This window comes from Gopherus evgoodei, chromosome 4, assembly GCF_007399415.2.
Source record: "Gopherus evgoodei ecotype Sinaloan lineage chromosome 4, rGopEvg1_v1.p, whole genome shotgun sequence".
Taxonomy (NCBI): domain Eukaryota; kingdom Metazoa; phylum Chordata; order Testudines; family Testudinidae; genus Gopherus; species Gopherus evgoodei.
In genome coordinates, this window is record NC_044325.1 from 40244829 (window position 1) to 40267502 (window position 22674).

At 40.9% G+C, this 22674-nt stretch overlaps 1 protein-coding gene across 2 annotated transcripts in view; it reads left to right on the forward strand.

The window, feature by feature from the left end:
* Positions 1-19881, forward strand: part of GTF2A1 (general transcription factor IIA subunit 1) — a 42788-nt gene extending 22907 nt beyond the window's left edge. For both annotated transcript variants that reach the window (XM_030558984.1, XM_030558985.1), the window contains exons 6-9: positions 1162-1295; positions 1740-2057; positions 10994-11083; positions 15318-19881. In XM_030558984.1, coding sequence (XP_030414844.1) covers positions 1162-1295; positions 1740-2057; positions 10994-11083; positions 15318-15425 — 650 coding nt within the window. In that variant the 3' untranslated portion in view covers positions 15426-19881. The remainder of the gene's footprint in view (positions 1-1161; positions 1296-1739; positions 2058-10993; positions 11084-15317) is intronic.
* Positions 19882-22674: the final 2793 nt, after the last annotated feature.

Below are 22674 nucleotides of genomic sequence, written 5' to 3' on the forward strand. Positions count from 1 at the left end.
AAAACAACAAATTGTTTTTTGTTCGAAAACAAATCAGTAGTTTTATCACGTAAAAAGACCAATCTAAATTGTGAAGTGTTTTCGTCCGAAACAGCTTTTAGTGCTCGCAGTCATGGTGCTTTTGTGGGTGAGATGCAGAGCATAAGAATCTTTAAAATTGTTTCTTTTGGAGTGAAGGCCTAGTATAAAAAGCCATTCATACCTGCCTTCTTGTACCTTTTGTTTGTCCCAGTCATGGTTCAGCAAATTTTATCTCCATTGTATCCCTGTTTTTCTGTCAAGCATAGTAAAGGTGTTGAAGCTGGGAAACTGTAAAATAGCAAGAGAGACAGTTATATTTTACAGTATTGTTTGCCATATACACAAAAAACAGTGTTCTACACAGTGTGACTGATCATCTTTTACGGTAAATATTATTCCCTGGCCAACACTACCCCCAAAAAATGTGGAATGGATTTTATCAAATTATCAAATCCTGTAGATGGAGTAGTTCTTCTATTGGCCTGTCAGAGGACAGAAATTAAAGAGTTATCTATCCTTTAGTGCAGTCAGTGAAGTTAGTAGACTCAGTGGAAAAAATGCTTGGGCTTTTCACATGTTTTGTTAAAAAGAAAAACACAGTTTCCCAACACTGAAATGTACTCAATGCTGGAATACAGCATCTATTTAACAGCAGATATAAACCTACACAGTATGATAGAAAGTGTAATTTCTTTGTGTATATCTGTTTTTGGCTTCTGTCCTTTTAAACAGGGACCTTGCAGAAACATGAAATACACTCTTCATATGTAGGGAATGAATATTCAGAAGATTGCTGTGCTGCTTTAGTGAGTTAATCTTTGGCCTCACGTGAGACCTTGTATCCCATATTAGCAACCTGCCTGTTGTCTCTTTCCTAAACAACTCTTGCATTATGCCCCTTGTAAACATATGGTTGGGTTTTAAAGACAGTCCTGTCCAAAGCTTTGAAGACTTGTTGTTTTGAAGCTGTAGATGTGGCATGTTTAAAGTATTAAAAATAATAATTCTCAGCCTGTTACTTGTAAGATGAACTTTCTATCTTAATTATGCTCAGTCTTTTTCCAGGTGACCAACTTTGAAAAAGATGATAATTTTAAAATGTGGATTTTTACATTTTAAGTGGTTTTGTTTTCATTGCAGGCCAGATCCTGCAGGTAGTTAGAACTGCAAATGGAGCTCAGTATATCATTCAGCAACAGCAGCCAGTGGTTCTACAGCAGCAGGTTATACCACAGATGCAGCCTGGTGGTGTACAAGCTCCTGTTATACAGCAGGTAAAGAGGGACATTTTGAATAAGTGGGCTCATACTTAAAACTAACCCAGTAGGAAGGTTTTCCAGTAGTTTGCATTTTTAAGTACAAAGGAGCGTGTTCTTTTGTTTGAATTGCATGCCAACAACGAAAAATTAAGAGAGCTTCATAATGAAATGGGAATTTAAAAAATTTATTTGATGCTTTAAAAATTCTGTATCTTTGGTTTCTGTGCAGGATCTTCCTACCTGATCTGCATCCAGTGTTACCAATTTTATTTAAGTTATCACAATATTATAAGTGAAGTTATAAAAATCTTTGTTTACTTTTCTGTGTTTGATAACTATGTTTGTGACTGTGTTCCTTGAAATAGTATAAAGAAGTGACAGGTTTCAAATGTTTTCAGTAAGTAATTATTCTGTTAGTATTGTGTATGCACGATTGCTAATATGAAATCCTTTTGTCAGGTTTTGGCTCCTATCCCTGGAGGGATTTCCCAGCAGACAGGAGTGATTATTCAGCCACAGCAAATCCTATTTACAGGAAACAAAACACAGGTCATACCCACAACAGTGGCAGCTCCTACACCGGCACAAGCACAGATTACTGCTGCCGGTCAGCAGCAACCACAGCAACAGGCGCAACCACAAGCACCACTTGTACTCCAAGTTGACGGAGCTGGAGACACATCTTCTGAAGAAGAAGAAGATGAGGAAGAGGATTATGATGATGATGAAGAGGAAGACAAAGAAAAAGATGGAGGTGAAGATGGCCAGGTTGAAGAGGTAAAATTTGATAAAATGCTTCTAAAAGATTAGAAAATATTTAGAGTTTAATGTTGACCTTTCCATAATTTTGGGGCAAATACCCAAAGGCAAACTTCTTTAAATAGGGAGTTTTTACTAAGATAACATCCTTTATTGTAGTCAGAGCACAGTACATATTAGGAACTCCAGGTTGCTAATTTCAGATGATAGATTTTTTTGGGGGGTGGTATGTGATCTTGGGCAGGTCTACATTATCGTACACATTGATATAACTTAAGTCACTTAAGGGTGTGAAAAGGCCAAACATCCCCCCTCCCTTCTGAGTGACACAGGTTACAGCAACCTAAGAGCAGTCCACACTGAAGTTATGTCGCCTCTCACGGAGGTGGAATAATTATGCAAATGGGAGAGCTCTGTCCTGTTGGCATAGAGCGTCTTCAGCAGATGTGCCTCAGCAGTGCAGCTGCACCAAAGTAGCACTTCTATGTATTAAATTAAACTATTGCAAACGGTTTCATAAACATCTTCAGCAATGAAGAGATTATAAAAGAAATAGTAGGGCCCAGAATCAAGTCGCAAGTGGCCTCCAACCTTAATATGAAGAGGCCAAAAGATAGAGATTCAATCATTTCCCTTGTTCCATTGGTTAATCACCATCACTATTAAAAATTTTTGCCTAACTTCTTATTTGAATTTGTTTGCCTTTAACTTTCAGCTGTTAGTTCTTTTTATGCCTTTGTCTGCTAGATAAGAGCTCTTTAATAGCCTTTATTTTCTCTCAACAAAGACTAGACCCGTGCTGGGCAGTTCTTGGTCCCCATCAGCCTCTTGCCTCTGACTCAAGTTGAGTGGAGTAGCCTGGCCCACTCTGAGCCGACCTCCCAGGGATGTCTGGATGCCATCCACACTGGAGGCCCTGCAGGTGGCCCGGGACGTTATGTCTCTGCCGGTACCAGGGGCACTGCCACCGTTGGCTCCCCGGTCTAGAGGCAAGCCACTACTTGGATCCCTGCAGTCGCCGCCTGGACGGTACCATTCACAGTCTAGGGAAAGTTCCTGACACCGTTCCCTGCTCAGCTATAGCCTTGTCCGCAGTCTGTGCCAGTCCCAATGGACCCCCACCAGGTTGTCTGGCTGGGTACTAACTGGCAGGTGTTCCAGGCACTGCTCTGCCTCGAGTAGACCTCGCGAGGAAAGCGTGCCCCATCAGGACCAGGACAGATGGCACCGGAGGTTCTTGTCTGTGAGAGGCTACTGTAGCCCTTCACAGTATGGGCATTGATGCTGTTCCTGTTCCTTGTCTCACTTGAGGTCCCTGCTGTGGCACCACTCTCACAATCCCAGGCATCGATCGCCAGCACCTCACCATCGCAGATCTGCCCATCAGAGCCAGATCCATTCCTCCATGCCAGGATCATGGTCCTGTGGTCGGCACCATTCCCGATGCCACTGCTCGTCCCAGTCCTGGGATAGTGGCAGATCGTCTGCCAGCCTGGCCTCCCTTCGCAGTTGTCAGTCAATGGGCCTGGCTTGTTAGGCTGAACAGCCTGCTCCGCCAGTTCCACAGCAGGTGCAGTGGCACTAATCTCCTTGGCCGGCACATGGTGCCAATGGGCCCTGTGGCCCCCAACATAGCCCCTGGTGGTGGCTCGCGCGGTGTCAGGAGCGTTGGAGAGACTATCGGCCTCCTTTTCTCAATCTCCCAGGAAGGCGTCAGTGGAGCATTCATCCCCGGTCCCGCACCCAGAGGGGGCCAAGCGGTGAACCTGCAACACCGGTGGATACGCAGAGTACTGCACCCCTATCCTCATCCTCCCCAGATGAGGGTATCACGGCTCCTCCTCCGCCTGTCCCGCGGGAGGACTCTAAAGCCCACCAGGAACTGTTGAAAAGGGTGGCTTCAAGCCAAGGAGGTGGAGAAACCCTCAGACTCCCTCTTCAACGTTCTCTGGGCTTCGGCACCGGGCAGGGTGGCTCTCCCATTCCATGAAGGGGTGACAAAGATCTCGAACCCTTTGTGGCAAACCCCGGCTTCCTTGCCCACTATTTCTAAGAGGGCAGAATGGAAGTACTTTGTGCTCGCCAAGGGGCATGAATACCTGTACATCCACCCTGCCCCCAACTCGCTGGTGGTCGAGTCAGTCAACCACAGGGAGAGGCAAGGCCAGCCAGCCCCTGCTTGTAAGAGTAAGTACTTGAAGGCTGGATCTATTTGGGAAAAAGGTCTATTCGTCCTCAAGTTTCCAGCTGAGGGTGGCAAACCACCAAGCCCTCCTGGGGAAATGCGAGTTCAATTTGTGGGGCTCTCTGCCCAAATTCGAGGACTCCTTCCAAGAGCATGACAAAAAAGAGTTCAAGGCTCTGGTGGAGGAGGGTACGACTGCTGCCAGGGTGTCTCTTCAGTCAGCCTTGGATGCCGCAGATACGGCTGCAAGGTCTATGGCCTCCATGGTGTCCATGAGGAGGACATTGTGGCTCTTATTGTCCGGGTTGTCCAGCGAGGTGCAGAACTCCTTACAGGACCTTCCATTCGATGGCAAGGTCCTGTTTGTGGAACAGATGAACGTGAAATTGCATGGCCTGAAAGATTCCCACACAACATTAAAGACCCTTGGCATCTGTCCCAGCCCTGGCCAGGACCAAGTTTAAGCTGCAGCAGGCTCCCACCCAGGCCACCCGCTCTAAATATGAGCCCCCTTATAAAAAGTCAAGGGACTATAAGAAATACCCACAGAGGCAATCCCGGTCTGCACCCCAACCTGGGCCCTCCAAAGGTAAACAGGCGGGAAATCATCAGTTTTGACAGAATGCCCAGGGACAACTTACCAGTTCATACTAGGGATCCACCCACAGTAAAGCGTCCCTTCTCCAACCAGTTGTGTGCTGTTCTTCCCGAGTGGTCGTGGCTGACCTTGGACCAATGGGTCCTCAACACCATCTCCTGGAGCCACACCTTCCAGTTTGCTTCTATCCCTCCCACCCACCCACCATCCTTGTCCCTCCTTAGGGACCCCTCTCACAAGACCATGCTCAAGCAGGAGGTGGGGTGACTCGGCCTAGAAGCAGTGGAAGTGGTACCAACGGAGTTCAGACACAAGGGGTTCTACTTCTGCTACTTCCTTATTCCGAAGGCCAAAGGTGGGCTCAGACCCATTCTGGACCTGCGAGGCCTGAACCAGTACTTGGTAAAGCTCCAGTTTTGCATAGTCTCTCTGGCCTCCAATATCCCATCCCGAGGACTGGTACGCTGCCCTCGATCTACAGGACGTGAACTTCCACATTTGTAAATTCAAGGGACACCGACGTTTCCTCCTTTTCACATTTGGGCAGGAACACTACCAATTTACGGTTCTCCTGTTTGGCCAGTCCATTGCTCCCACACACTGTGTGTCTGTGGTAATGGCCTACCTCAGACATCGCGGGGTCTAGCTCTCTCCCTATCTTGATGACTGTTCAAGGGCAGCTCCAGGTCGCAGGTATGCAATCATGCGGTGCTCCTCCGGTCCACATGCACCACTCTAGGCCTGTTAGTAAACAACAACAAGCCCACGTTAGTTCCAGTGCAGCGCATAGAGTTTATTGGGGCAGTTCTGTATGTGATGTCAGCTGGGCCTCCTTCCCACCGGACAGATTCAAGATCCTAAGAGAGCTCATCAGCACAGCCGCAGGGTTCCCCGAGGCCAAAGCTAGAGCGTGTCTCCAGCTCCTGGGTCATATGTTGGCGTGCACATATGTGGTTTGCCACGCCAGACACAGGATGAGGCCCCTCCAGCTCTGGTTGGCCTCGGTGTTCTCCCAGTCCAGAGACAGGATGGACAAAGTCCTCACAGTGCCCGAACCGGTGATTGCCTCTCTGCGATGGTGGTACTCCCAAGGGAACATGGTCCACGTGGTCCCGTTCAGGGGCTGGCCCCCATCCGTGGAGCAGGTGTCTGACACGTCGGATGTGGGGTGGAAAGCCCATGTGCGGAAAGTTCAGACCCAAGGTCTGTGGTCTGCACAGGACCTTGCCCTGCATATAAATGTCAAGGAGCTTAGGGTGGTCCATCTGGCATGCGTGGCCTTCTCCTCACACCTGGAGGGCAGAGTAATCAGGGTTCTCACCGACAACACAGCCTCAATGTTCTACATCAATGGGCAAGATGAGGCCCACTCCTCTGCCCAGAAGCCCTCAGGCTGTGGGACTTCTGTATAGCCCACAATATTTGTCTGGAAGCCCACAACTTACCGGAACTCTCAGGCGGAGACTTCTCTCAGCACGAGTGGTCACTGCATCTGGAGGTGGTGCACAGGATTTTCCAAACATGGGGCACTCCTCTGGTGGACCTGTTTGCGACACGGCAAAACCGCTGGTGTCCCTGCTTCTACTCGGAAGGGGGCTGGGCAGGGCGCGCACAATCTCCAATGCCTTCCTCCTGTCCTGGTCAGGCCACTTTCTCTGTGCCTTTCCCCCGATCCAGCTGATTGGCAAGATCTTGGAAAAGATAAAAACGGACAGGGCCTGAGTCCTCCTGATTATCCAGGTGTGGTCCAGGGAACATTGGCACGGGACTCTCACGAGCCTGGCAGTCACCCTGCTGTTGCCATCCCGTCCAGATCTGCTATCCCAGGACCAGGGCCGCCTCCTCCATCCCAGCCTAGCGGCACTCCACCTCACGGTGTGACTGCTCAGTGGTTAGGCTGGGGGGAGAAGACTTGCTTGGAAAGGGTTCAGCATGTCCTCCTGGAAAGCAGACAGCCCTCCACGCATCGTGCCTACCTGGCAAAGTGGTCTCGCTTTTTCCAGTGGGCAGCTGATAGGGGCGTTTCATCTGTGGCTGCTCCAGTTCAGCTTGTTTTAGACTACCTCTTTCACCTTAGAGCCCAAGGCCTACCGTCCTCATCCGTCAACGTGCAGTTGGCGGCCATTTCAGCCTTTCGCCTGCCAGTGCAGGGCCATATGGTGTTCTCCCATGCGATGACTGTCCGATTCCTCAAGGGTTTGGGTCGTCTCTTCCTGTACGTTAGGACCCCAGTCCCACAGTGGGACCTGAGCTTGGTGCTGACCAGGTTGATGGGTCCCCCGTTTGAACTGCTAGCTACATGCTCCTGGTTGCACCTCTTGTGGAAGGTAGCATTCTTGGTGGTGATCACATGCGCTAGACGGGTCTTGGAGCTCTGGGCCCTGACCTCTGAACCCCCCGTACATTGTGTTCCATAAAGATAAGGTCCAGTTCCGACCACATCCTTCATTGCTCTCCAAGGTGGTTTCCACCTACCATGGGGGTCAGGACTTTTTCCTGCTGGTTCTCTATCCCAAGCCCCATGCATCTAGTGAGGTGCACCACCTCCACGTGCTGGATGTGAGATGGGCTCTGGCTTTTTACCTAGAACGTACAAAATTGTTCAGGAAGTCTTCGCAGCTGTTCACCTTGCCCGAACTCATGAGAGGTCAGCCGATTTCCACTCAGTGGCTCTCCAACTGGATCACCTTGAGTATTTGTACCTGTTACGACCTGGCGGTAGTCCCCCCGCCGCTGATTGTGAAGGTGCACTCGACTAGGGCACAAGCCTCGGCTGCATTTTTGGCCTATGTCCCCATCCAGGATATTTGTAGGGCTGCCACATGGTTTTCAGTTCACACGTTTACCTTGCATTATGCGACCTTCTCCCAAACCAGGGAGGACACCGGGTTCGGCAGGGCTGTACTCTGTCCTGGGTTTCTGTGAACTCCTGCCCATCTCCAACAGATATCGCTTGGAAACACCTATTGTGTAATGCACATGAGCAATCACTCGAAGAAGAAAAGACAGTTACCTTTTCCGTAATTGGTGCTCTTTGAGATGTGTTGCTCATGTCCATTCCACATCCCACCCTCCTTCCCCTCTATCGGAGTAGTCTGGCAAGAAGGAACTGAGGGTGGGGGAAGCGCACAGTGCCCCTTATACTGCACCATGGAGGCACCACTCCAGGGGTTGCTAGGGTTCTCCCTTGTGGGTACTGCTAGGGGAAAAACTTGCGGCACCAGTGCATGTGGCGAGCACGCACACCTATTGTGGAATGGACAGGAGCAATACATCTCGAAGAACACCTGTTACGGAAAAAGTAACTATCTTTTTACTTCCAGATCACTAATGAAAATGTCAAATAGCACTGGGCCTGCTGAACCCCACTACCCCCACTCAGTGATGATTTCCCATTGAACTGTCTTTCTTGTCCAGTTGTTTATCCATTTAATGTGTGCTCTATTAATATTGTACAGTGCTAACTTTGAAATCAGAATGTCATGCAGTGCTAAGTCAAATGCCTTACAAAAGTTTGTCGTACATCTACAGTTACCTTTGTCAACCGTCAGGGTACATTTGATTTAAATCACTAGTCAGGAAGACTTGATTTAGTCATGGATTTCTACATAAAAGTGCATTCTTGTTGTTTGTTATAACCTTAATACATATTCTTCACAACTCAGAGGTAGACGTAGGGTTCATTTTTAGAAGGTACACACTATAGATTTTTAAACCATGATTTATATTGAAAACTTTTCAGATTAGTTTTACAGCTATATCAGAAAATGAATGATTGGTTATTTCATTTACCAGAAGTAATTGAAGCAGATATTTATGAAGTCATTGGGAGAACTATCTCCAGTTCAACAAGTTAATCATTAATATTTGGAGTATTTTCTTGCCATCCTGTATTAGGAGGAGAACATCAGACAGACATTTAAATGTTTTATTTAACTAAAACAACAACGTTCTGTATTCTAGATTTTTTCTTCAGCCGCAAACATACAATATTTTAACAAAACAAGCATATGTCTCTCACTTCTCACATTTATCTCCAGACTTCTTCTCCTTGTCCAGATCTTTTTCACCCCAACAATCTTCTTTTCATTGAACTTTTTGAAACTTTTTCACTTTTAGAGAGAGGTAAGGGATTGACTTATTGTACACAAACTTGCAGAGGGACAACAGGGTTGAGGTCTGTTTTTCTCACCTCTCTATATATATTTATTTATTTAAAAATATTTTTGCTGTTAACAAGCATGTTACCACTGGGGAGACAAATCCACAGTTTGAGAACTGCAAAACTAAGCATCTCTGATGATATCTTCTAGACTGAGCACTGAGTCCCATTGGGTAGATAGAAAGATAAACCTAAATAATCTACTCAGAAGCCTGTGGAACCCCATAAGATTGGGTCCCTAATCCATGAACTATTGGAACTCATTTACAAAACTTTTTCTTAAACATTACATTAATATATTGTCTCAGACTATAGAATTTCGATTTAAATAAAATGATTTTAATCATTGATTTTTATCTACCCTGTCAACCATCCTCATAATCTCACCAAAAAATGAAATCAGCCTTGTTTGATAAGACCTATTTTCTATAAGTCCTTGTTGACTGGCATGAATATGTTCCTGTCTTTTAATTCTTTATCAGTTGACTCCTGTATCAGAATTTCCATTCCTAGGATTCACATCAGGCTCCCTGAAGTATAGTTATCTGGGTTATCTTGCTTGCCTTTTTTGAATATTGACAAAATATTAGCATTGTTCCAGTCTTCTGGAATTTCACTGATATTAAAAGATTTATTAAATATAACCATCAGCAGGCCAGATATCTCCTCAGCATCATGTTGCTCTAGCCTCCTCTTTTCACTGTTATCAATTGCTTTATAAGGAACTCATTCCAGTTCTATGCATCTGATAGGTCACTTTAATACACCCACAATCTTGAGAGTGGAGGAGGTAGGGCATCCTCTAGTACAAAGAAGCATGTTTTCCTTCTTGGATTGAAGAGAATACTATACCAGCTAATCAAGAGCTAATATCATGGTTGATGGGGTTTAAACTTGCCTTGCCCAGTGCCTCTTATAATTAACCCATAAAATGAGAAAGCAATGGTGAGGGAATATGAGAGACTTTTTTAGGAAAAACATGTTTCATGTGTTCAATAGGGATTTATCCAGTAGCATTTAAAATATATGCTGTTTACATATGATTATAAAAACCCCTTCATACGTCGCTGGTTCTCAGTATAGGCAAATGCCAAAGTCATTTTGGAAAATGGGACATAGACACAGTAACATTTGGAGCTGCCCTGGGATAATTTATGAATACTGTATAATGGACTCATTATTGGGATGTTTACTGTATGACTGCATTGGTTTAGCTGAACAGGAATCTGTCTGATTAACATAGATAGGAAGAAAAGGAATGGTTCAAGATAAGCCACCTCTCAGCAAACACTACAATTGTTAAGGGACCATGTCAGAAACATTGGCTCTGAGGACTCTTGTATAATCTCCTGCTGGGTCTAGAGGGCTGGTTTTAACCAGAAGGGCTTGAAGCCCAGAAATACAAAAGAACTATAGCAGGGGGGTTGTTGTCGGAGAGCCAGACTGAGATACAGATATCTGGAGATGCTAGGCCTGCCTAGGTCACCATAAGGGAATGGGTAGCTTTTGGGCAAGATAAACATGCATGTAGGCTATTTATTTCTTAAAAGCTTTGTTCCAGTTGGTAAAATAAACAATACTTTTAGTTTAAGAAGGCTGTCTGCTCACTATATTCACCACTGGTCACTGTCTCCTAAAGGGAAAAAATGCAAGTGCCCAAACTCAATCAGACCAACTCGGTAAGAACAGTTAGTATGTAGGATACGGTAGCCCAGGTCCAGTCTGGGAGTGGGAGAATTGCGAACTTTCAATCAAAGATGAGTAAAGGACAGAGACATGACAAGTGAGGTGGTGCTCTCTAGAGAGACCAGAAAGGGGACAGATGTCAAGCAAGCCCTGTAATCATGACAGACATATCAAGTTTTACTTCAAAGTTTCATTCTCCCTACACTCAACCCCTTATTCATATTATAACCAGAGCTTATTTTCATGCAAATGATCAAAATATCTATAATCTTAATAGATAGGAGTCAGTTTTATGATAAACTATTTGCAAATGTTTCTTTTAGGAGCCTCTTAATAGCGAAGATGATGTGAGTGATGAGGAAGGACAAGAGCTGTTTGATACAGAGAATGTTGTCGTATGTCAATATGATAAGGTAAAATCTCTAAAAACAGAATCTTTATGAATGTCACTTTTCCTTGTTCCTCTTTCTCTGCTCCCCATCAAATCATGAATTTAAGCTGTATTTCAGTGCGTGTATACATGTGGCTATAAATATCTTAATATTTAGTGTGATCTGATAGTGTATATTTTAACATATGAAACTTTTCTATTAGCTCCAACTTGTATGTCTACTTGCTTCTTGAAACTCTGTTATAAGCAAGGCTCAGTTAAAATTAGTGAACTTATTTTTCTTCCACACGATCTTACCATGTGCCTGAAAAAGGATCACTTCTTTGGGTTGGTAAGTCTGCATAGATTGCTAACAAAAGTGTCGGTTGATGCCAGATTTGGTGGGTTTTGTATGATGTGGACAGTTGTCCACTGAGACAAGAAACTAAACAGCCATCCGAAGAGAACAATCTTTGGCTGCTATAACCCTGGATGGGAAATCACAACACACAGCCTTTCTTTTCTACATTCAGCTAGTAATCCCCTAGGTAGCTTGGTTCCTATATAGTGGCTAGCTTTTTTTTAAGAGCCTTGGGCTGGATATATGATATTGGGCAAATAAAAAGAAAAAAAATGGAAAAGATGTAGATGCAGAAAACCCCAAACTCACTGCAGGTTAGGATTTAAGACTGGGTTCATAGGACCACGGTGTACCGATTACATGAAAAAGGCTCTTTTTACAGTGGAAAGAACTAAAACTTGAATGGAAAAAAAATTGACTTTTCAAAAAACAGGAAAAACACTTGAAGTTGTAATGTTCATTTACATCTAAACCCTATACCCTGCTCTAATTGCAGATTCAATATGAGGGTAGATAGGCTGGTTGAATTTTGTTCCTATATTTTTCCGGTGTTTTGAAGTAGGTTAGTGCTTAATCTTCTGAGCAGTATGGTTCTACTAGATATGTTCCAGTTTTGGCACTGCACCGTTTAACAATTTCACATGTGAACTGCTGGTTTGGATAGCTTTATTAGATTCTTCAGAAGATGGGGCACACTTAATTAGACTAGAATGCAAATCCTCATTACTTGGCCAAGCAGGTTTCCACAAATTTACCTGTTAACATTTCAATCTGGTGCATTTCACTTCAGCTGTCATCTTTAATGATTTTTGGTTAATCTTGTGTTAATATACTAACAGAATCCACCAGAAAGTCTGCAAAGAAAAATAAGCTCTTCTACTTGGCAAATAATAAACACTGGACTCTTTGAAAACGTGAAACTTCACTTTCCTTTTGTGGAGGGTAGTGATAAGTTAAGCTATTTGCATGAGAGAGAAACCCAGGGGCGGGTCTTGGATAGTCGCTACTCAGAAGTTGACACACTTTCTCTTACATTACTGTTGTCAAAGAATCAGCTGGGAATCTGGAAAATTGTGTGTTCAGATGTTCTCTCGTTTACTATGTTGATGGGTAAAATATTTTGAATGCATGATGAAAAGCCCATTTATCCCTAAAAGTACTGTGTATGTTGAGCTAGTTGGACAATTAATGTAATTTTTACCTTTTAAGATGCATGTGGCTAAGCCCACTTGCATGGTACAGTTTGGCCAGTGACTGTACACTTAAATACTATCTGGAATGAAAATAGGCCTGCAGTAGAACATAAGAACGGCCATACCGGGTCAGACCAAAGGTCCATCTTATCCAGTATCTGTCTACTGACAGTGGCCAATGCCAGGTGCTCCAGAGGGAGTGAACCTAACAGGCAATGATCAAGTGATCTCTCTCCTGCCATCCATCTCCATCCTCTGACGAACAGAGGCTAGGGACACCATTCTTTACCCATCCTGGCTAATAGCCATTTATGGACTTAACCACCATGAATTTATCCAGTTCTCTTTTAAACACTGTTATAGTCCTAGCCTTCACAACCTCCTCAGGTAAGGAGTTCCACAAGTTGACTGTGCGCTGCATGAAGAAGAACTTCCTTTTATTTGTTTTAAACCTGCTGCCTATTAATTTCATTTGGTGACCCCTAGTTCTTGTATTATGGGAATAAGCAAATAACTTTTCCTTATCCACTTTCTCCACATCACTCATGATTTTATATACCTCTGTCATGTCCCCCCTTAGTCTCCCCTTTTTCAAGCTGAAGAGTCCTAGCCTCTTTAATCTTTCCTCATATGGGACCCTCTCCAAACCCCTAATCATTTTAGTTGCCTTTTTCTGAATCGTTTTTAGTGTTAGAATATCTTTTTTGAGGTGAGGAGACCACATCTGTACACAGTATTCAAGATGTGGGCGTACCATGGATTTATATAAGGGCAATAATATATTCTCAGTCTTATTCTCTGTCCCCTTTTTAATGATTCCTAACGTCCTGTTTGCTTTTTTGACCGCCTCTGCACACTGCGTGGACATCTTCAGAGAACTATCCACGATGACTTCAAGATAGAACATACCATTTTAATCAAATTTTCAAAGGATACCAGATATCCCTTGTGTGGACATATTTAATTAATCAAGTCAAAATATACAAGAGATAAATGTATACTTAATGTAGCTTGCAGCCAAAATTGAATGATCAGTGCTTTTAGTTGTACCGTTCTCACTATATTCTGGGAACGGCCAGGTGTTCAATTTTTTTGAGATTCAGTTGATAATTAAATTCACTTTGTGACTCGTTTTGAAAGCCTTTTTTCTTACTGGTCTCCATAGTTACTAGTTTCTCTTGTTGGAAAGTCCAGTTTATTTTATTTTTATTTTAGACTACTTTTACCTTAGGTGTCTCTTTGTTGTTAGAACATAAGAAAGGCCGTACCGGGTCAGACCAAAGGTCCATCTAGCCCAGTATCTATCTACTGACAGTGGCCAATGCCAGGTGCCCCAGAGGGAGTGAAGCTAGCAGGCAATGATCAAGTGATCTCTCTCCTGCCATCCATCTCCATCCTCTGACAAACAGAGGCTAGGGGCACCATTCCTTAACTATCCTGGCTAATAGTCATTTATGGACTTAGCCACCATGAATTTATCCACTTCCCTTTTAAACATTTGTATAGTCCCAACCTTGTTACTGTTTCCTAAGGGGAAGATTTTTTCTAAGGCACAAAGGCTAGTCAGGCATCCTGCTCCCACTTGTCTTTGAAAATCTCCCCTTATTTGTACCCTAGTAGTACCTGGAAGGATCAGGGCAAGGCATGCTATACGTCAGGGGTTCTCATACTTCTTCTTTGAGGCCCTCACATGCTGTAAAAACTCCATGGTCCACATCTGGTTTTCTGCATATAAAAACCAGGGCTGGCTTTAAGGGGTGGCAAGCAGGGGGCACCATGAAGCTAAGTTTCTCAGGCTTTTGCTTCAGCTCCATGCTGTGGTGCTTCGACTTTCTGCCCTGGGACCCAGAGAGTCTAACGCTGGTCCTGTTCGGCAGACCCCCTGAAACATGCTTGTGGCCCCCTGGGGGCCTTGGACCCCTGGTTGAAAACCTCTGCTATACATGATGAAAAAGAGGCCCTGGACAGATTGCTTACAATTGACATAACTTAAAAAAACCCAAAACCTAAAATAAAAGCAAACTAATCAGGCATTCCCAATACAGTAGAACCTCAGATTTACAAACACCAGAATTACAAACTGACCAGTCAACTGCACATCTCATTTGGAACTGGAAGTACACAAGCCGCAGCATAGACTGAAAAAGCAAATACAGTACAGTACTGTGTTAAACTACTAAAAACAAAGGAAAGCAGCATTTTTCTTCATAGTAAAATTTCAAAGCTGTTATGTCAGTGTTCAGTTGTAAACTTCTAGAAGAACAACCATAATATTTTATTCAGAGTTAGGAACAACCTCCATTCCAGAGATGTTAGTAATTCTGAGGTTCTACTGTAAAAATGGATTTCTACATTCCCAGTTCCAACAGGAAAAGGGTATTCATTCATGTTAGAGATGGATAAAGATTAAATTACCTTCCTCGGTCACCATAAAATGTGTTACGTGCCTTGGATTTCGCAATTATTATGGATACAGGGTTTATTTATGGCTCCTGTGGGAACTTGACCCTGGCTAGAAAATGAGCCACAAATGCTGCCAGAGGTACAATAACACTTTGTTTTTTATGTCAGATCCTGGGTTTAGATCTCCATACATATATAATGATCAGTTATGTGACCAATCATTATCTGGATTTTCTTTCCTAATTTGTCAATTTAGTCTTGAAGTTGCTACTTGTTTCTGATACAGAGTACTATTTCAGTGTGTATATCTTGTTTTTTAGATTCACAGAAGTAAAAACAAGTGGAAGTTTCACCTCAAAGATGGCATAATGAATCTCAATGGAAGAGATTACGTATTTTCCAAAGCCATTGGAGATGCAGAATGGTGAAGTTTTTAAAACAAACTAGAAAAAAAAAATCAGAAAGGGTTGAGACCTGGACATAATCTTCAATGAAAACTTATGTCTGCACATCAGAAAAGAACAGTACAAACAAAACTACCACAACGAAGGTAGAGCGTGGCAACATAGACACTACTACAAATGGGCAAGCCATGGGACTGTAGCAGCTAGCATTGTCTGGGATACCTTAGGGATATCTTAATTATCAATTCTATAGACAGGTACCTGCAGCTGGTAATTAGCATGTAAGGCTTTGTCTCCCCCTTCCTCCCCTTGGGTTAAGGTTTTAAAATTTCTTCCACTGAACTGAAGGAACTCTTCCCTTTTGATATACTCTTAGTTTGACAATGCTTATGTGTACACAAATCTTTGTTCTGATCACTTTCTTTTGGTAGTGAGGGTGGTCAGAATATTGTTTGAACCGTGTGCAGGCTTTGTACAGAAGAGTAAGAATTAAGGTGATAAATTTTAATTATCTTGTATAACAAAAATATTTTTAATTCTGCTATAGTCATGTATAATTTTAACTACATTTTTTCTCAGTTCTTCTCTCATAAACACATTCTCATTTCTAGTAGTTACAAAATGTAAAATGATTACTTATATTTTCCAGCCATTTCAATTTGACACAAATGACTCTTCTTTTCAAAAATGCTGAGCACCTGTAGCTCCTTCTGAAAAATCAAACCACTTACTTTATTTTTAAATATATTCTCAGCATTTGAAGTGGTTCAGCCAGATGGAGCTCAGAGGACTCTGTGGTAGCTTTCCGTCACTTCTTTAAAAGATCAGTGTCTTGGAGACCTTGCAAATGAAAACTCCAGGTATTCTGATCTTAGTGAATGCATTCCTCTAACCACTTAAAACATTTATAGTCCAGGCATCCATGAATACTGTTGGACAAATACTACAGGAATGACTAAATTGAATAAGGGGAGGTTTTATAATACCTTAGCTGAATTTCTGCTAATCAGGAAACAGAGCTTAATTGTAAAATACCCTGTAATTTTTAAGTATATTCTTACTGACAAGTTAAGAGGTGTTGCAGGTAATCTATGTAAAATCTCCAGGTGACATGCAATTTTGGTGGTTTTTGTTCTTTTTAAAAGAAAGCATCAGTGAGGAAATAGTTTATTTTGTTAGAGTAATGTAAGCAAAAAATTAAAATAGTGTGTCTTGGTAATGCAAAAATTAAGTCATCACATATGCTAAACCCTAACGTAATTTCACTGATCTGAAAATGCCATTTCATAAATAGCAAAAGGCTTTTGCTGTTGAGGGCAAACACATCTTTTCTTCATGCGGTGGTTCTACTTGCAATCAGGCTTTCAGGAATGGAGTCCCTGCTGCATTCCTGAAGGAGCAAGAGAAGAAGGAATTGGAATTATAGATCAGACATTTCCAACAAAGGAATGAGCATGCTTTAAGTGGCTTCCCATTACAACTTAATAATGTTCTTACTAGCTACCTGAAAAGAAGGCAAATTTAACTCAAATTAGGGAGAACTGCAGAAGCAAAGACTTTACCCACTACTTCTTGGCTTTTGTTCTTACAAAATGAAACTTTTAAAATTGTTTTTAACAAAATCACATGTGTATTTAATCAGCACTGTATATTAACTGCCTTCTGTCTCCCTTACCTGTCTTTCTTTACTGACCTCCAAGTGCATTCATAGTCTCAGTAGCTTACAGGAAATTCACAGCACATTGCAAGGAAGAAATCTGAGCAGTTACATATGTTTTTGCACCTGTGGTATCACTAAATAGAACAAAATTGTCCTTAATTCACACGTAGAGCCATATGTTTATTAGTAAACCACCTGGTCTGCATACATTGTAAATGTCATTAAAGTTCAGTTTCTGGTGTTACTAACTCATAGGTAATTAATGCTGTAATCATTTAGTATACAAATTTGGCTCTGGACTTCAAGGTATCTCAAGTTGAGTGGTGTTTTTGTTTTTCTCTGTACAAAGCAGAAATTTTGTGGGTTTTTTTTTTTAATGTGCCACTGTGCTTTTAAAGCATATGTAATTACAGTGAAATCAATTACTTATCAACTAATTATTGCCCTTGCTTCTCTTGTGTATCTTTGACTAGTGTTGATGGCTATCACGAGTAGATTCATATCCTTTCAAAATACTTAAATATGGACTTAGAACAAATCCCATATGCTGCACAAATGAACCAGTGAAACCCCTTTAGCTACAGATTCCTGTTTATACTACTGGAACCCAGATTACTGTACAAGATATTTAGTGTCTTCTTACATTTAGGGTCCTTCACCTACATGTTTAGAGCAGACATTGCATAGCTTCTTTATTTATTTTAAGGGATACCACAGCTTTAAAGATGACTTAAATTTAGTTAATCTTGAAGGATGTTTAGAAACCATCTGTACATGCACAGTGTCTTGCAAATTAATTATGGTATGCTTGGAAGATGACGGTTTTGGTCTTTTAATACAAGTACCTGTGAAATCTTCTGAAAGCCAGTCAAATATAAACATACCAAACTGTGCTTTTATTTCTCTGTCAAGTGTTCCTTTTTTAAATCAGAAAGCATGTTTTAATTTCATTTTATTGTAGCAGCTTGCTGTAAGAATGTAGTTTGCTTAATTTTATTATTGTACTTGAATTTTAATCATGGTTTTAATGTTGTAATTGAACAGACCATTTCATTAGGTTCCATAGAAACCATTCCTTTCAGAGGGCAAGGGATTCCCATGTTCATAGTTTTTAAATTATTAAAAACAAATTATTGAAAGTAGAAAATAGATTTTTCATTTAAATAGTTCAGTATTATGAAGGCAATTAACGGTTTCAGGAGGGCTTATGTTTAGATTTGCACAGATAACAGAGCACCTTTTTTGACTCTAAGATGGAAAAAATGGGAATGATAACTACTTGGTTAAAATATTAACCATCAGGGCTAATGGAAATTTACAGAGCAACTGGACAAAGTTGGGAGTCTTGTGCCTTTTCAATTTGCAGATATTCCTGCTTTGTCAGCATGATGATACTCTAGGTCTATTGGATTCCTGAGACAGTAGATGTCCTGCAGTGCTTCAGTCATAAATAAACATTTCAGCTCTAATTATATCGGCTTTTTAGTGTGTGCAATCATTTAATAAAAACATCAAAGTTGAAAAGGAATAAAAATATGTTGTTTGCTAAGGAGATAATAGAGACTTAGTCACATAAGGAACTTTATATTGGACTATTTAAATAAAATTTATACCTTTATTCTCCCCTGCCCCCAGTGTTAGTGGCAAAATGTCTGAGGTTTTATCCACCTTTTTCCTGCATTGTAATTACAAGCTCCTTTTTGACCTGAGTAATTTTCCTAGCAACAGACAATGATTTTACAAGTACAAAGTTTTTGATCGCAGGTTTATTCTCAAAAGGAGTAGATTTGCTTCTGAAGCACAGTTGGTGGAAAAGAACAAATAACATGCTAAATGTGATATAACAGTTTTGTATCAGTATGGGTTTTTTTTTTCCTTTTCTATTTTTGATGCAGTGTAAGAGTAAAGTAAACTTGGCTGGGTTTTAGTTTTGTTTTGTGAAAGTAACTGTATCATCCATCAATACCCAAAAGCAATTATGTCCCATAAAACACTACCAGGATAAAATTTTGTTATTCCAATGCAGGAGAAAAATGAGACCCTTTTCACTAGAGTTCACTTTGAAGTTTGTCTTCCATTTGAAAAAGTTCCTTTTTTGTTTTGCAGAATGCAATAAAATGTTTAAAAATTAGATCTATGGCTTTAGGGTATTGCACACTGTGGATTTTTATTGGGTCGCCTTATACAGCTTTGCAATTTTTTATAAAGATTTAATTCAAAGTTGTTTCAGATTGTGAGTTTAGTGGTTACAGAAGATGGGAAAACTTGTATGTTGTTACATTTGTGTCTTTAGTCTTGGTTTCCTATTATTCTGAGTGCCTGGGGCATATGTACAAGCCAGGCCTTCTTTCCTGCAAATCAAGCTACTGTTGCCTACTCTTTTTCGTGGTTGACTTTTTAAAATTCAGTTTGGATTGGATATAGAGGACAAAAAGGAACTTTTTTAAACAGGAAGAACTATTTTGGATTAGCTACATGTGTAGCCATCTGAAGTTCCCTTGTTCCAGCGTGCATTGGGTACTAATAAAAATATGGGGAAGGGGAATATCCTTTTTTGCTGTTCTGAGCTACTATTGTCAACTGCTGTTGTACATATACTGTTATGTGTAAGGGGGTAAATATATTTATTATGTTTGTAAAATTCATTCTGTACAATTGCAGATCAAGGTTGCTCTTCTGTGATATACAGGATATTATGTTTCAAAGGCCATGCTTGGAATACAATTAGAGAACTTAGTATTTTGATGTACTAAGACCTATTTTAAGTTTAATATTTTGCCTTTGCAAAAACTTTAATTAAAGATGTTATTTAAAAAATAAGCTTGCCATTTTATTTACTATTTTCTGATGCATTAAATAGTTAGACATACGCAATTGTTTTAACTTGGACAGGATTCTGTAAGTATTTTCATAATATAGTGAATTTTATTCAAAGCAAGAAAAACACAAGTGTTTCCCTTTTAATCACTGAGGGGAACTTGCTGTGTAGTCTCTTCCATTTAACATGGCTCACAGTGTTCTGAGAAGTCAGCTTTTCATTTTGAGGTTGGAGGTTCAAATTTAGCACAAAGTCTTCTTTTGCTGGTAACCTAAGCAAGATTTACACCACGACCTTTAGTGAAGGAAAAAAGCTAATAAAATAGCCCAGTACACCTAGATACTTAGTCTGAAGAACTGGAAATGCAAGATGAGCTTTGGATGCAAACGTTTTTTCTGAGCGTAAGCCATATAGCTTTGGCAAATGTATTTCACTAGTGAAGTCAGTATTTCCAATCTGACCAGATGACGTATCTTTAGTCCTTGGTGAAATTTAAGTCTCTTAAGGCTAATGGTTACCTTTATCAGCATCATTAAGCTTATTTTTAGATGATAGGACTCCACTCCAAAAGAAGTATTACTAGGGCTGTCAAGCAATTAAAAAAATTAGAGCGGTTAATTGCACTGTTAAACAATAATGGAATACCATTTATTTAAATATTTTTGGGTGTTTTCTACATTTTCAAATATATTGATTTCAATTACAACACAATACAAAGTGTATATTGCTCCCTTTATTTTTGATTACAAATATTTTGCACTTTAAAAAACAAAAGAATAGGTGAACTGAAAAATACTAATGCAAGTTCTGCAGTGCAATCTCTTTATCATGAAAGTTGAACTTTCAAATGTAGAATATATACAAAAAATAACTGCATTCAAAAATAAAACAATGTTAAACTTTAGACACTACAAGTCCTTTCAGTCCTATTTCTTGTTCAGCCAATCGCTCAGACAAAAGTGTGTTTACATTTGAAGGAGATAATGCTGCCTGCTCCTTGTTCACGTCAGCTGAAAGTGAGAACAGGCATTAACATGGCAGTGTTGCAACAAGCGTTGCAAGATATTTACATGGCAGATGCTCTAAAGAGTCATATGTCCCTTCATGCTTCATCCACTATTCCAGAGGACATGCATACAGGCTGATGACAGGTTCTGATCAATAACAATCCAAAGCAGTGTGGACCGACGCATTCATTTTCATCATCTGAGTCAGATGCCACCAGTAGAAGGTTGATTTTCTTTTTTGATGGTTCGGGTTTTGTAGTTACTGCATCGGAGTGTGGCTCTTTTAAGACATCTGAAAGAATTCTCCACGCTTCATCCCTCTCAGATTTTGGAAGGCACTTCAGATTCTTAAACCTCGGGTCAAGTGCTGTAGCTATTTTTCGAAATCTCAACTGGTAATTTCTTTGCGTTTTGTCAAATCTGCAGCAAAAGTGTTCTTAAAATGAACATGTGCTGAGTCATCATCTGAGACTACAACAACATGAAATACATGGCAGAATATGGGTAAAACAGAGCCAGAAACATTCAGTTCTCCTCCAAGAAGTTTAGTCATAAATTATATTAATGCATTATTTTTTTTAACAAGCATCATCGGCATTGGAAGCGTGTATTCTAGAATGGCAGCCAAAGCATGAAGGGGCATACAAATGTTTAGCATATCTGTCACATAAATACATTGCAGAGCGGGCTATTACCATTGAAATGCCTGTTCTCACTTTCTGGTGAGTTTTTAAATTAGAAGTGGGCAGCATTATCTCCTGTAAATGTAAACAAACTTGTCTTAGCAATTGGCTGAACAAGAAATGCATTGAGTGGACATGTAGGCTCTAAAGTTTTACATTGTTTTGTTTTTGAGTGCAATTATGTAACAAAAAACTACATTTGTAAGTTGCATTTTCATGATACAGATCGCACGCACTACAATACTTGTATGAGGTGAATGAAAAATACTACTTGTTTTTTACAGTATATTTGTAATAAAAATATAAAGGAAGTACTGTACACTGTGTTGTACTCTATGTTGTAACTGAAATCAGTATATTAGAAAAAGTAGAAAAACATCCAAAATACTTAATAAATTTCAATTGGTATTCTGTTTAACAGTGCGATTAAAACTGCAATTGTGATTATTTTTAGTCATGATTAATTTTTTGAGTTAATTGCATGAGTTAACTGTGATTAATTGACAGCCCTAAATATTACATCTAGGAACAAAGAATGTACCCAATACTTACAGTCCCCCATTCTATATCCTGGAAAGCAATGACTTTGAAAAGGATTTATTGGACACAGTGGACAAGCAACTGAACATGAGCACCTAATGGAATGCTTTGGCAAAAAAGCTAATGATCCTTGGATGTATACAGGTATACAGCATTGGTGAAGCCAATAGAACATTACTATGTAGTGTATGTAGAAGTGTATGGTTCTGGTGTCCACATTTTTAAAAATATGCTGAAAATTTGAGAGTGCAGAAAATAATGACAAATTATTAGAAAGCTAGAACAAATTCCTTTCCCTTTAAGGAAGGATAAGATTTTATAATGGTGAAAGTTGTTTTTCTCCTCATTCTAACCCCCACCCTCCCTGCACTCTTTTCTCAGCTGCATTTAAGCACACAATCACAGGGAAAAAGTAAAATACTGTGAAATTAAAAATCACACGTTTTGTTCTTCCAGGTGATTTTTCGAAAAGTGCCTTTGCTGCCAACTCTCATTTTAGGCATTTATTCTCACTGTCCTGTTCCTGATTTGAAAGGCAGAAGGTTGAAGTAATGTAGGAGATAAT